Consider the following 13,263-nt stretch of genomic DNA (forward strand, 5'->3'; position numbering starts at 1 on the left):
TCACCGCTCCCGGGATCCCCGTCCAGAGCAGCGGTGGTGTCACCAATCTCACCACAACCGTGGGTGGCGTCACGGACAATATCCCTAAACCAAACCACCCCCTTTCACTCACGGGCGAGGAACGCCGCTCGAGTCCCCGGGATCCGGCCCACCGCTCGAGCCACCACCAAGCAGCAGCAGAGCAGCCGGGCCCGAGCAGTGGGTGAGCGCAGCGTCCCCTCCTCCGCCCGCGACAGACCAATATCTGTTGAGGAGAGTCAGGAGGCCCTCATACAGCGTACTACTCATATAGCTTGCTCCGGCAGTGTCTTATCTACAGGAAAAAAACAAGGGTCCATTGACCAATATCTGAGGAGGAGAATCAGGAGGCCCTCACACACAGTAATGCTCATATAGACTGCTCATGCAGTGTTTTATCTACAGGGAAAAACAAGGCTCTCTTGGACCATCATCTGTTCAGGAGAGTCAGGAGGCCCTCATACCCAATAATGCTCATATAGACTCCTCCAGCAGTGGATTATCTACAGGGGGAAAAACAAGGATTCCCTGGACCATCATCTGCTGGGGTGAGTCAGGACACCCCCATACACATTGGAATGTCGGTCAGTGCCACTGATATTAACAGATTAATTTTACTTTAGTCTAACATGTTAGGGAGGATCTTAAGAATGTTCCTTCTGTTCATTGACAGCAATCTGAGATTTGGGACGTTGTAGGAACCTATCCTATCTGCAGGCACCATGTTATAGAGCAGGGGGAGATGAACAGATTTTATAGTTTTATGAGTAAAGATTCAGTATAAGGCTTCACTTGCATCTCCGTATAAAGTGTGCATTCAGAGACTGCTGTCAATCACTGATAGAACCGCTTACTGGACCGAAAATCCCAAGAAGAGCAGAGGTATACATGAATTACACACAGGTAATATATAGAATCTTTACCCACAAAACTGCTCACCTTCCCCTGCTCTATAACATGGTGTCTGCATATTGAACTGCATTTTCATGCTTATAGGTTCTCTTTAACTACATGTAGAAAACATCCCTAAAGGGGCCGCCTAAACCTAATATGTTTTTGGAAATCATTCAATAAAGGTATCACTCTATGAATACTTTTGTCTTTTTGGGGGGTATAAAAGTATTTACATGAAAATCATACAGAATGCAGTAACATAATACTTCCCTTACTAATTCCTCTGTGCTTTCCATCCAATAATGCCTAGGACCCCTGCCGGTCTCCGTTCTGCTAGTTCATTTGGAGGGATTAGTGGTCACAAGCCCATCTGGACTAAGCTGGAAGTAAACAGCCAGTGTTTACATATATTCCTGAAGTCATAAGACCACTCGCCACAATGATCACATACTTAAAGAGACCAAACAGAATATTAAGAGACTGGTGGGGGACCATGGCAGCCATGGAAAAGTAGTGACAAAGGATCAGCATAGTGACTATGATTTATTGTATTATGTTACAACATAATGGTTTCTCAAAAATGTACATGGATGGATAAACCCTTTAAATTGGCTCCAAAGACAACGATTCAGTAGTTGTACACTATCGAGATTATTATTATTACATAAAATGCCATCCCTTAAACACAACACTGAGTCTGAGATTGTCCAAGCAATCTAATAAACCTTATTGACTTTCTGCCATTACAGTATAAAGTCGCAGTGTCCAAATATGCCCCATTAAACATACCCCACTTTCCGAGAAGCAGCTGTGAACTTCAGATTCATCAGGAATAACCTTCATCGTCACCCTAAATTCATCCAGAACCCTGACAGCTCCAGAGACTTGTGCTTCGCACTCCAGAAACACACCCAATGCTTTATACCTCTAAGGTGGATAGAGATTAGATAAGAGCTCACCCCGGAAGTCAGACCCAAGACTACACCTACATGCAAGTTATGGGAAAGGGAAGCAGTGCTACAACTCCGACAGCGTAGACCGAACATACCCACAAGCTAGAAACAACCTCACTTTTCACCAACAATTTATTGACTCATACCAACAGTTCAGAAATAGGAGCTACACCACCGTTAGTCCAACAATAATTCCTATACTGCTGTGTTTCAGTTTTACATAAATGTGATGCTAAGTCTGACACAATGATTTCTCTGTGTGAGACTAAAAACAATCGTCTGATTTTCATCCAGAAAAATGGGCGATTTTGTCATCTGTAGGCAGTCCGTATGGCATCCATATGGAGTTTGCTTTCATACATCAGCAGCGAAGAACATGAACTAGCCAGGAACAGTTTACTATAAAAATTGGATGCTAGGTGGTCGATCTGTATGGAATCTGACTTTTTAGCACCCATTGTCTTGAATAGGAAAGTATTTTCTGTAATACAGAAGACAATAGTGCATGCTGTGATTTCTTTCACGTGGTCATCTGAATAGCCAAATTGAATTAAATTGCTCTGAGTGCTGTGAGTTTTATCCACGGACTGCACTCACACCAAACTATGTGTGAATTGGCTCATACACATAGAAAGTGTATAGAGCTGGCATACCAGTCCATGATGAAGTACAGTCTGCATGACAGTGCATGGAGCCATAAGGGATCCATGGGGAACACACATATTGTCCCCTGGAAGCAATGTTTGCTAATGCTTTTATACATGTAATTCATGGCATTTGTTCAGAATCCAGAAGAAAATGATCAGTGAAACTGGAGACATGAAGACAGAGGCAGACATATTATTTGTGCAACCGCCAGGGGCCCAAGAGGTTAGGGGGTCCAATACTACCCTCGAATCAGCAAGCAGCCCTTGTCACAGATCAAAGAAGGGCTTGAATACTGGTCTTGCACAGGGACCCTTATCTGTCTGTGTCTGCCACTGCATGCACATGTGCAATGGTGGTCTCATGCCCTTCAATGGCAGCACTATTATACATCAGTTTAAAATGAAGACTTAATTATGAGATCACAGACAAAAGACCAAGTGACACGAATATGACAGCATCTGAATTTTCCTCTACAATTATAAAACAATATTTTATTACTTTATTACCACCTGATTGTTTTATGGTTGGAAATAAAATACTGTTTACTAAGCAGTGTGCGATATACTGAGAATCCAGGAAGAAACAATGTACCATTCAACCCTGTAAAGTATACATTTTATAGGCTTGAAATCAAAATAATTTATAGTTACCCCTCCTCCTTATGGCGTATCTCACATGAGGAATCAAGAGTTCTGTCACTCATATTTTGGAGGTGAATGATAGAACATAATGTGGAATTCAAGCCTTTCACAAGAATATAACAAATCTGCCAATGCCTGCTATAGATAAAGCATTTTATGGCCTATGCTATGTGCAGTATACAAAATGTGATGATATCCCAGAGGCTGGGTCATATCTACTGCCAATGGCAATATGAGTTGGGATTTGTGCAAATATTTTTGCCAACAGTGACATGTTTAAGTGAGTTTTGGGGGGTTTTTTTGCCTTTTTTTCAAGGGAATCTGACAGCAGGATTTACCCCCCTCCAACTATTGTATACTATATGTATATATAGCTCTTTCAAAGACAAGTCCAGCAATACCTTTACATGGCCAGTCTGTTCTCTTGTTATGGAGAAATCAGCATTTGAATTGATATCTAAATAAAGTTGTAGTTCTGAAGCCTCCGTCACTCCAGCTCTATTCCCCACCCAGCACCGCCTCCTTCTGCTTACTGACGGCTGCTTTGCCTGAAGTCACATAGCATAGAGGCCGTTAGTCAAGCAGAAGGCACTATGTTGGCAATAGAACTAGAGTGACTGAGGCTTTAGATCAACCATAGTACTTCGTTTACACATAAAGTCAAACACTGATTTCTCAGTAATGGAGGAATGGACTGGCCATGTAAAGGTATTGCTGGACTTGTCTTCGAAAGAACTTCATGGTCATATAAATAGTTTGGGAGGTGAAATCCTGCTGATAGTTTCTATTTAAGAAATTAAACTTCTGCATCTTTCTAATTCTTCGAGTCTTAAGGCTGCTTTACATGCAGCGACATCGCTAGCAATGTCGCTAGCGATAGCACCCGCCCCCGTCGTTTGTGTGTCACGGGCAAATCGCTGCCCATGGTGAACAATATCGCCGGTACGCGTCACACCAACTTACCTTCCTAACGACGTCACTGAGGCCGGCGAACAACCTCTTTTTTAAGGGGGCGGTTTGTGCGGCGTCACAGCGACGTCACACAGCAGGCCACCAATAGAAATGGAGGGGTGGAGACCAGCCGAAGGAGAGACACGCCCACCTCATTGCCGGAGGACGCAGGAACGCTGTTGTTCGTCATTCCCGGGGTGTCACACATAGTGATGCGTGCTGCCTCAGGAACGACGAACAACCTGCGTCCCAAACGAGCAACGATATTTTGAAATTGAGCGACGTGTCAACGATCAACGATTTGGTGAGTATTTGGGATCGTTGCGGTCGCTCGTACATGTCACACGCAACAACGTCGCTAACGAGGCCGGATGTGCGTCCGAATTCCGTGACCCCAGCGATATCTCGTTAGCGATGTCGTTGCATGTAACGGGGCCTTAACTTATCACTGCTGTTAAGATCTCGGCCTGATGTCAGTGAATGGGAACATTCTTGTTTACATCAGGAGGCTGAAGACCCATTGTAATCTATTACCTTTGATAGTTAATGGTTTACTAAAAATTCATCCCATCTAGACAACCCTATGTTAGCTAAATACATCATCAGCACAAAAGACTGTAAGTGATCAATGAGCTTCATTCAAAGTGTAGTGGTCACTGCCAGGTATTACATCACAGCTCCTATTCTTTGGATAAAAGCTGTGCTGCAGTAGCCGTCCACATTTGACAGCGCCCGCTACAGTATGAATGGAAATATGCTCACCAAATCCATTCAAAGAGTTTACATCATTCTGCCAGAGCGAATAACAGCTGATCAATGGGAGTGCTAGGGCTCAGACCCCAGCAATCTGCTACCAATGACGTAGTCTGTACGTAGGTCATAACTACCTATATCCACACAACGTCTTTAAGATAATTCTTAAAATTTGACATGCCCCAAGATGTATTATGTGACACAATAAATATTTAATTAAAAACTATTCTTCTCACTATTTATTTATAAAACTTTGAATTTCTATTATTTTTCTAGATGGAGCTAGATTGTATTGAATTGGTATGACAATCTGTGATATCATGACACAATTCATTTAATGTTAAAGGGGCTGTCTGAATAGAATATACAGAAGATATATCTGCAGAATGTCATTAATAGCAGATTTGTCCATGATCACCAATTACCTGTTACACGCTCAGGACAGGTCTACAATATATTATGACCAAACAACTCATTCAAGGGTTGTCATAACTGTACAAAATTAAAAAATGTAAAAAAAAAACCTTTTCTTCACTCCATGTTAAATTAGGAAAATGGTCATACCAATCTCAATACTACAATATACAGCAAGTAAACAGCCATGACTCTGAAGACCTTACCCCAGAATGTACACCTAGGTACACAACCTTACAACTCAGTACAACCTGTGAGCTCTAAGGACCCATAATATAATAGCCATAGGATTGAGAGTTGATCTTTGCATTTCTCCAATTTTATAGACAGGAATATGGTAGGAAAGGATGTATAAAGATGTTTCTGTCCATTTAAATTTGCCAAAACTGATAAATTCCATCATTTGTATTATTACTTAGCATTTGTTCCAGAGAAAAGTATGCTGTACTACTGGCAGAATGTCTTCAGCTCATCAGTGTGGAACCGGTCGGACAGCCTGTAGGAGACCGTCTTTCAGAGCATGGTATGAGAGATCCTACTGCTTCCCCAGCAAACTACCCTTAAAGGGAACCTGATTTGTCCCCTATAACCTTCCACCACCACCAAAAAGCTGTTATATACCACATTATAGAATACTGTATATAAGGGTCCAAGCCAATCTGTATTACATAAAGAGACCTTTTAATATACTCAAGTGCGGGACGGTCTGGTCAATTGGGCGTAGCTGCTCTCGGTCCAGCGCCTACCCTCTGCTTGCAATTGCCGACCTTCTTCCCTGCTCCATGTGGATGGCGCGTCCTACATCATCCACACAGAGTCCTCCATTGCACTCACGTGCATGCGCACTTCTCTCTGTCCTGCTGTGTATAATCATAACACATTCTTCAAAATCAACATAACTCTCCAGCCCCTGTGTGTAACACATGCATGTGTGTGTGTGTGTGTGTCTGTGTATATATATTTATATATATGTATATACATATATACCGTGTTTTTCCAAAAATAAGACCTCCCGCAAAAATAAGCCCTAGCAGGGATTTTCAGCATTTTCTGAGCAAGGCTTAAACATAAGCCCTCCCCCGAAAATAAGCCCTAGTTACGGTTCAATAATGAATTGTCCGTGCAGCTAAAAAAGTTAAAGATACTGCAGGACACTTCATCATAGAAAGCGGATACCCCACAATCATTCTCACCAGACGCAAGGACAGAGGACCTGCAGTGATCGCACACCCGCACACATCCGATCTCACACACACAATCAGATCGCACGCACACACACGATCAGATCACACACACAAACATCCAATCTCACACACACACAATCAGATCTCACACACACACATTACATCACACACATACCACATCCAGTGACACCGATTTCTTCTGGCTGGCAGAATCCTGGGAGGCTGTACAGTGGAGCGCAAGGACCTGCCGCAATGCTAGCTTACAGGACCTGTGGACACGTGACTTCCTCCCATCATTCCTTGCGGACAGAAGTATTCTATAACGCTGAATGTAATGTGTGTGTGTGTGTGTGTGTCAGTGTCAGTGTCAGACAGCCATCCAGAAGCAGGGGAGGACGGCATGCAGAACCCACCGGAGATCACAGGGAGGACCTGGCAGCCACGCAGACGTCCGGGTCTGGCAAGTATGAGTCTCCTGGGAAGTGGGGTGTCTGATATTTTGGGGGGGTAAAATTACCCCCAACCATGTTTCTCCAAAAATAAGCCCTAGTGCTTTTTTGGGGGGCAAAAAAAGTATAACATAGTGTCTTATTCTTGGAAAAACACGGTGTATATATATATATATATATATATATATATATAACATACATATACACACACAATGCACATACACATGTATATACACACTCTGCACATACATACCAGCCTGTCTTCTCTTCAATTTTTCAATTCTAGGTTCCTGCAGTTAGGAGACCTTTGGTGACATGGGCATGGTCACATGACCGTGATGTCACTAAAGTTCCTTAAGCAGTGTTAACCTCAAGATAGACATTCTGTGGGCCCCGTGAAATTGCCCAGTTTGCTCTCTCTTCCCCCTAATGTGAGTTCTGCATACCAACCTGTCTTCTTTTCAGCTTCTTTAGATTCCTGCAGTTAAGAGACCATTGGTGACATCATGGTCACATGACTGTGAATATACACAGAGTATGCTTGCTCACTGTTGAATAGTTGCGCACAAGAATAAACAACAATTGTTGTAACTAATAATCTTCAGCATTCAGGGAGAGATACATTCCTCAGAGAGAGAGAATATTCCTTATAACAACGACTGTGAAGTCACCAAAGGTCCTTAATCAGTCTTAACCTTGGAATACAAATGCTGGAGACCTCTAAGAGTGGGGGCCCTGAGAAATTGCCCAGTTTGCCTCCCCCTAAAGCCGGCCCTAACTGTAACTAGGGCTTATTTTTGGAGTAGGGCTTATATTTCAAGCATACTCCAAAAAGTCTGTAAAAACATGCTAGGGATTTTTTACGATTACATCTTGTTTTTGGGAAAAAAGTAGCTAGAACCCAGAGCCACATAATTATGGAGAACCACAACACACTCCCTGACAGAAGTTCTGTTGCTTATCCATGTTATGTAAATAAAAGCTTATAACCTGACTTTAAATTCATCCATTGGTTTAATAAATTACGCTTTTGAAAGCTGACACCCTCAAAAATTTGGTTTAGGTTATGAAAATAAAGTTGCTGCAAAGCTGAAATATTGATCATTTAATGAACACAGAAAGGTCAGATTTTGGCAAGACAAAAGTTTTGTCGCCCACAGAAAGTAATGTGAAATTCAAACAAATAATTAACTTCTAATACAAACATATGTTGCATAACATTGGTGAATAAAGTTGTGGTGCTATTAGAGTCATATTTAATATTTTGTGTGACTTCCATGAGCTTGAAGGACTGCATCGGTGCAGTTCAACAATGATTCATACAATTTATTGATGAAGTCATCAGGAATAGCAAAGAATGCAGTCTTACATGCCTCCAAGAGTTCATCTAGATTCTTTGGTTTTGTCTTCCAAGCTTCCTCTTTCATCCTACCCCAAACATGCTCAATGATGTTCTGTCTGGTGACTGGGCTGGCCAGTCCTTGAGCACCTTGATCTTCTTTGCCAGGAGGAACTTTGTTGTAGAGATGGATGTATGAGATGGAGCACAATCCTGCTGCAGAATTTGACCCCTATTATGATTGGGAATGTAAGAGGTGGCTAATACTTCTTGATATTTAAGGCTATTGATATTGCCTTCCACCTTGCAAATGTTTCGCACACCCTCATACTGAATGTAACCCCAGACCATGATCTTTCCACCACAAAACTTAACTGTTTTCTGGATCCATACAGGCTCCAGTAGGTCTCCTGCAGTATTTGTGGTGCCTGTGGTGTAATTCAACTGAAGATTCATCAGAGAAATCCACCTTCTGCTACTTTTCCAGCGTCCATCTGTTTAGCAGGCTGTGGGACTTGGCAAATGCCACACGTTTTTTTAATTGCCTTTTGTTTAGTGCTTGCTTCTGGGCACTGATTCGACCATGGAGGCAATTTCAAGACAGAATCCTACAAACTGTTCTAGTTGACACAGGGATTTGAGGTGACCAGGCCTGTTGGAGTTCTGCTGCAGTGGAAGAGGGGCTGGCTTTGGATTTTCTAACCAACAAAGTTCCACCTAAGCAGTTGTCTTGCGGGGTCTGCCGGACCTGGGCTGGTCAAAAACATCTCCAGTCTCTTTAAATCTTTTTTTAATTCTTTGTACTTGACGCTGATACATATTAAAGGTGCCAGCCACCTCTGCAGTGGATCTGGTCTTCAGCCTCTTGATAATCAAGGTTTTGGTCAGAGGGTAGATTTTTGGCATGTTTGCAGAGGTCAAGTTGCAGTTCACCTGAAGGTCTGGGATGCTGGGTTTCTTTTTGTACACACCCACTGATTAACCGATCATTTAGTCAGCACAGGTGCGGATGTAAACTAGGATTGGGTGCATTATATGACAAGGCGAGAAAACGTTTGTCTTGCCAAAATCTGATCTTTCTGTGTTCATTAAATGATCAATATTTCAGCTTTGCAGCAACTTTATTTTCATAATCTAAACCAAATTTGGGAGGGTTTCAGCTTTCAAAAGAGTAATTTATGAAACCAATGGATGAATTTAAAGTCAGGTTATAAGCTTTTATTAACATAACATGGATAAGCGACAGAATTTCTGTCAGGGAGTGTATATTCAAAATTTAAAAGCATTCATTAATTTTAGTTACAGAGATGCAATACTGCAGAGAAAGCAAGTAATTATTAGGTGGTTTCTCAGAATTATTGGGAAGGAGGATGACCAAGTATAGCGGAAACCATACAACCTGCTGAGGGAATGTAAACATTAAAGAGGGAGGTTACACCGCTCCGAACTAAGCTCTTTCTCTCTAATGGACTTACATGTGTTAACTGATCACCTTGACTGCTCTCATATAATAGATGTTATCTGTGTTGGGACAACCGTATTTTTCTCCCGCTCATCCATTTTGCGACCAATCATGAAAAATGCCAACATTTCTTGGAAAACGATTAGCAGGTAATATACTATCAATGGCATGTAGTGAGTGATCCTAGGGGCATGGAACTCAGCAGAACGCTGCCATCGCTCAGCTCTAGTGGTCAGTGGGTATCAGTTTATGGATCCTCACCAGCCACAACTACTGATATGTCTTGATAACATGTCAGATGTTCGTCAAACAACAACGGCCTCTTCGGGTCAATGTTATCCTTCAGACATGTTTCCTTCGTAGACTCTGAACATATAGAGATACTAGCCAGGATCATGATACCTTTAGGCCCTTCACCATCAGGTAACAATGAGAAAGTTAAAACTTTACAGTAAATTTCGCAGCAGTCTAGCCACCTAAGTCTTTGATATGACAACAGAATGGCTGACACTCGGGAAGGATTATTATATTAAAAATCTCCATTTACACAAAACACTACAGAGCGTGGACAGCATAGTGGGTCCTCCACAGACACGTCCATTCATATACACTGACTGCACCATCCATTACTAGTCGGTGTTGTCCCAGCTTCAGGAGTGTACAAGATATCTGCACAGGCAGGATCTGCTCCATAACAGTTTTACAAGACATCTTAAAAAAACAAGAGTTAATATAGGATAAGCACTATCCTTAGGTAATTGCTTGGATTGGGTTATAGGTAACTGTCAAGCATAGTATTATTTTTTGAGCATTAATTCTACAACAATGCACAAAGGTGGTTATCAAAATCTGATGGTAAGTATGGTTTATCTCCGTCTGTACACATGTCCTCTCTTGTCTGCCAGTATAGGAGATTATGATATGTGTATGCTGAAAACAACATAGACTACAATGTGAAAGAAAACCCAAACAAAGAGAGACAGATGTGATGTATATGTAACACACTGACAAATTATTGCATTGTGAAATTTCACCAGATGAGACGGATGGATTATTATAGACCTGAGACCAGAGCTGAGCATAGCTGTACAGTGTGCGGCAGTAACAAGCGCCTGCGCTCCTCCTGCCTACAGCACTGACCTACAGGGGTCTAAGGACATTTAGGGTCAGCCTCTGTGGGGCAGAAACTAGTGCGCCTTACTTGTCTATTATATAACTGTATTTATGTCATTAGGAAGACAGTATTATAATACATATCCACTGCAATACAGAGAATATACATAGTGTAAAGTCTCGTGTTTATTCATCATATTCAATATATACTGTATAAACACTAATATACAACACACCTTATGTACCTTATGGACACGGATAACATAAAATACACAGAGGCACATAACATACGCAAGGAGTTTGTATATTCTCGTGTTTGTGTGTGTTTGCATGCTGATAGGGAATTTAGATTGCGAGCACTAATGGGGACAGATGATTCTGTGTGTAAATGTGCTGTGGAATATGAGATGACACTAGAAGCAAGCAAAAAAAATAAATAAATAAAATAATAATAATTATAATAAAACAAAAAATACAACTGAAGATAGTAAATAAAGAATACGGTGCACAATAGTATTTATAACAAAGAGAGATAGATGATTGTTAGATAGATATATAGATAGATAAATAGATAGATAGATAGATAAATAGATAAATAGATAGATAGATAGATAAATAGATAGATAGATGGATAGATAGATAGATAGATAGATATAGGGATAGATAGATAGATAGAGGGATAGATAGAGGGATAGATAGATAGATAGATAGATAGATAGATAGATGGATGGATAGATAGATAGATAGATAGATAGATAGATATAGGGATAGATAAATAGATAAATAGATAGATAGATAGATAGATAAAGGGATAGATAGATAGATAGATAGATAGATGGATAGGTGATAGAAAATAGATAGATAGAGATACATGATAGATAGATAGATAGATAGATAGATAGAGGGATAGATAGATAGATAGATAGATGGATAGGTGATAGAAAATAGATAGATAGAGATAGATGATAGATAGATAGATAGATAGAGGGATAGATAGATAGATAGATAGATGGATAGGTGATAGAAAATAGATAGATAGAGATAGATGATAGATAGATAGATGATAGAAAATAGGTAGATTAGATAGATAGAGCTATAGATGATAAATAGATTAAATAGATGACAGAGTTTATATGCAGATAATAAATGACATATATAGCAAAGACCGCGCACACACTATAAACATATATCACAGAATATTGTTTTTATATATATATAAGATGAAATATATTTATCGCTCAGTGCTATACACACATTACCATATATAATATGTGCACATACTTTATAACACACATTCTACATACTATATACACGTCATTGAATATATTATATAGTACATATTTACACATAATAGACCTAACACGTAGACACAAGATACTTTCACTCATACATGTGATTGTGGATGAGGTCAATTCAGTATCAGAGGGATGTGTTGCTGATACCAGCAGACATGTATGACAGTCTGAACCCTGACCATTGACCCTGTAATGTCAGCTGTCTACTCACCACCTGCACTGTATGGCTGGAGATGTCTTGGTCAGATGACTTTTCAGATGAGACTGAGCTTAGGAGCCAGTTGCTGGGACAAGGACTTGGAGGAAGTCCTGAGTCTGGACTGTCCAAGACCCTGTCACTCTTCTTCTTCATGTCTAGAAGATCTGGGACATCTTGCAGGTTTAGCCTCCCAACCATAGCTGCAGACTGCTGGGCTGGTGGTGCAGGCTGGATGTGCTGATGAAAACTAGAAAGAGTCCAAGTGTTAAATGGACAGTTCCCCTCAGCAGTAATGAATAAGTCACGCAATATGTCTGGCTTGTGCTGAGTAGGAGCAGCTCTAGACACCAGTCACCTTCTGAGGAGCAGCCAGGACTGGAGTTATGTGAGAAGGAACTTGTGTGAGCAGTAGCAGCACAGTATGGGATGGGATGGGCTGCCTTCGGCTGCCTCCCCCTCCTCTACAGCTGGATCCCAGGGTTTATTATTAAGCCTTAGTTAATTGTTAATATGCAGGCATGAGAGTTCTCACGCCTCAGGCTACTGACACTATATATCCCCATATTTCTACTGGATTTACTTTGGGTCTGTGTATAAAATCAGCTGCTTCAAGTTTTATGGAACTTTCTCAACTATATTTCTATATCACATAGTGTAAAAATAGTTGATGGACGGGTTAGATGGACAGATTACATAGAACTGGATGGATAGACAGACATAGCGGAGATGGATAGATGGCTGGTTGGATAGATTAGAGATACACGAGGTGGATGGATAGACAGACATAACAGAGATGGATAGATGGCTGGTTGGATAGATTAGAGCAAGGGTCTTAAACTTGGCTGGGTATAAGGGCCACACATAGAAAAAAATAATTTGGGGGGGGCCGCATTCTTTTCAGGACAAAGTGACATTTTTAGTGGTACCATATTTTTTCTATACACCTTACG

The 13,263-nt window shown here is 41.1% G+C and overlaps 1 protein-coding gene across 1 annotated transcript in view; it reads right to left on the reverse strand.

The window, feature by feature from the left end:
* The window catches only part of RFLNB (refilin B), a 32,470-nt gene extending 19,777 nt beyond the window's left edge, over positions 1–12,693 (reverse strand). Inside the window, exon 1 of the mRNA XM_075334210.1 lies at positions 12,326–12,693. Within this exon, the coding sequence (XP_075190325.1) occupies positions 12,326–12,511 (186 nt within the window). The 5' untranslated portion in view covers positions 12,512–12,693. The remainder of the gene's footprint in view (positions 1–12,325) is intronic.
* Between the last annotated feature and the right edge of the window lie 570 nt (positions 12,694–13,263).

The sequence above is a fragment of the Anomaloglossus baeobatrachus genome, chromosome 2 (genome assembly GCF_048569485.1).
Source record: "Anomaloglossus baeobatrachus isolate aAnoBae1 chromosome 2, aAnoBae1.hap1, whole genome shotgun sequence".
NCBI lineage: Eukaryota > Metazoa > Chordata > Amphibia > Anura > Aromobatidae > Anomaloglossus > Anomaloglossus baeobatrachus.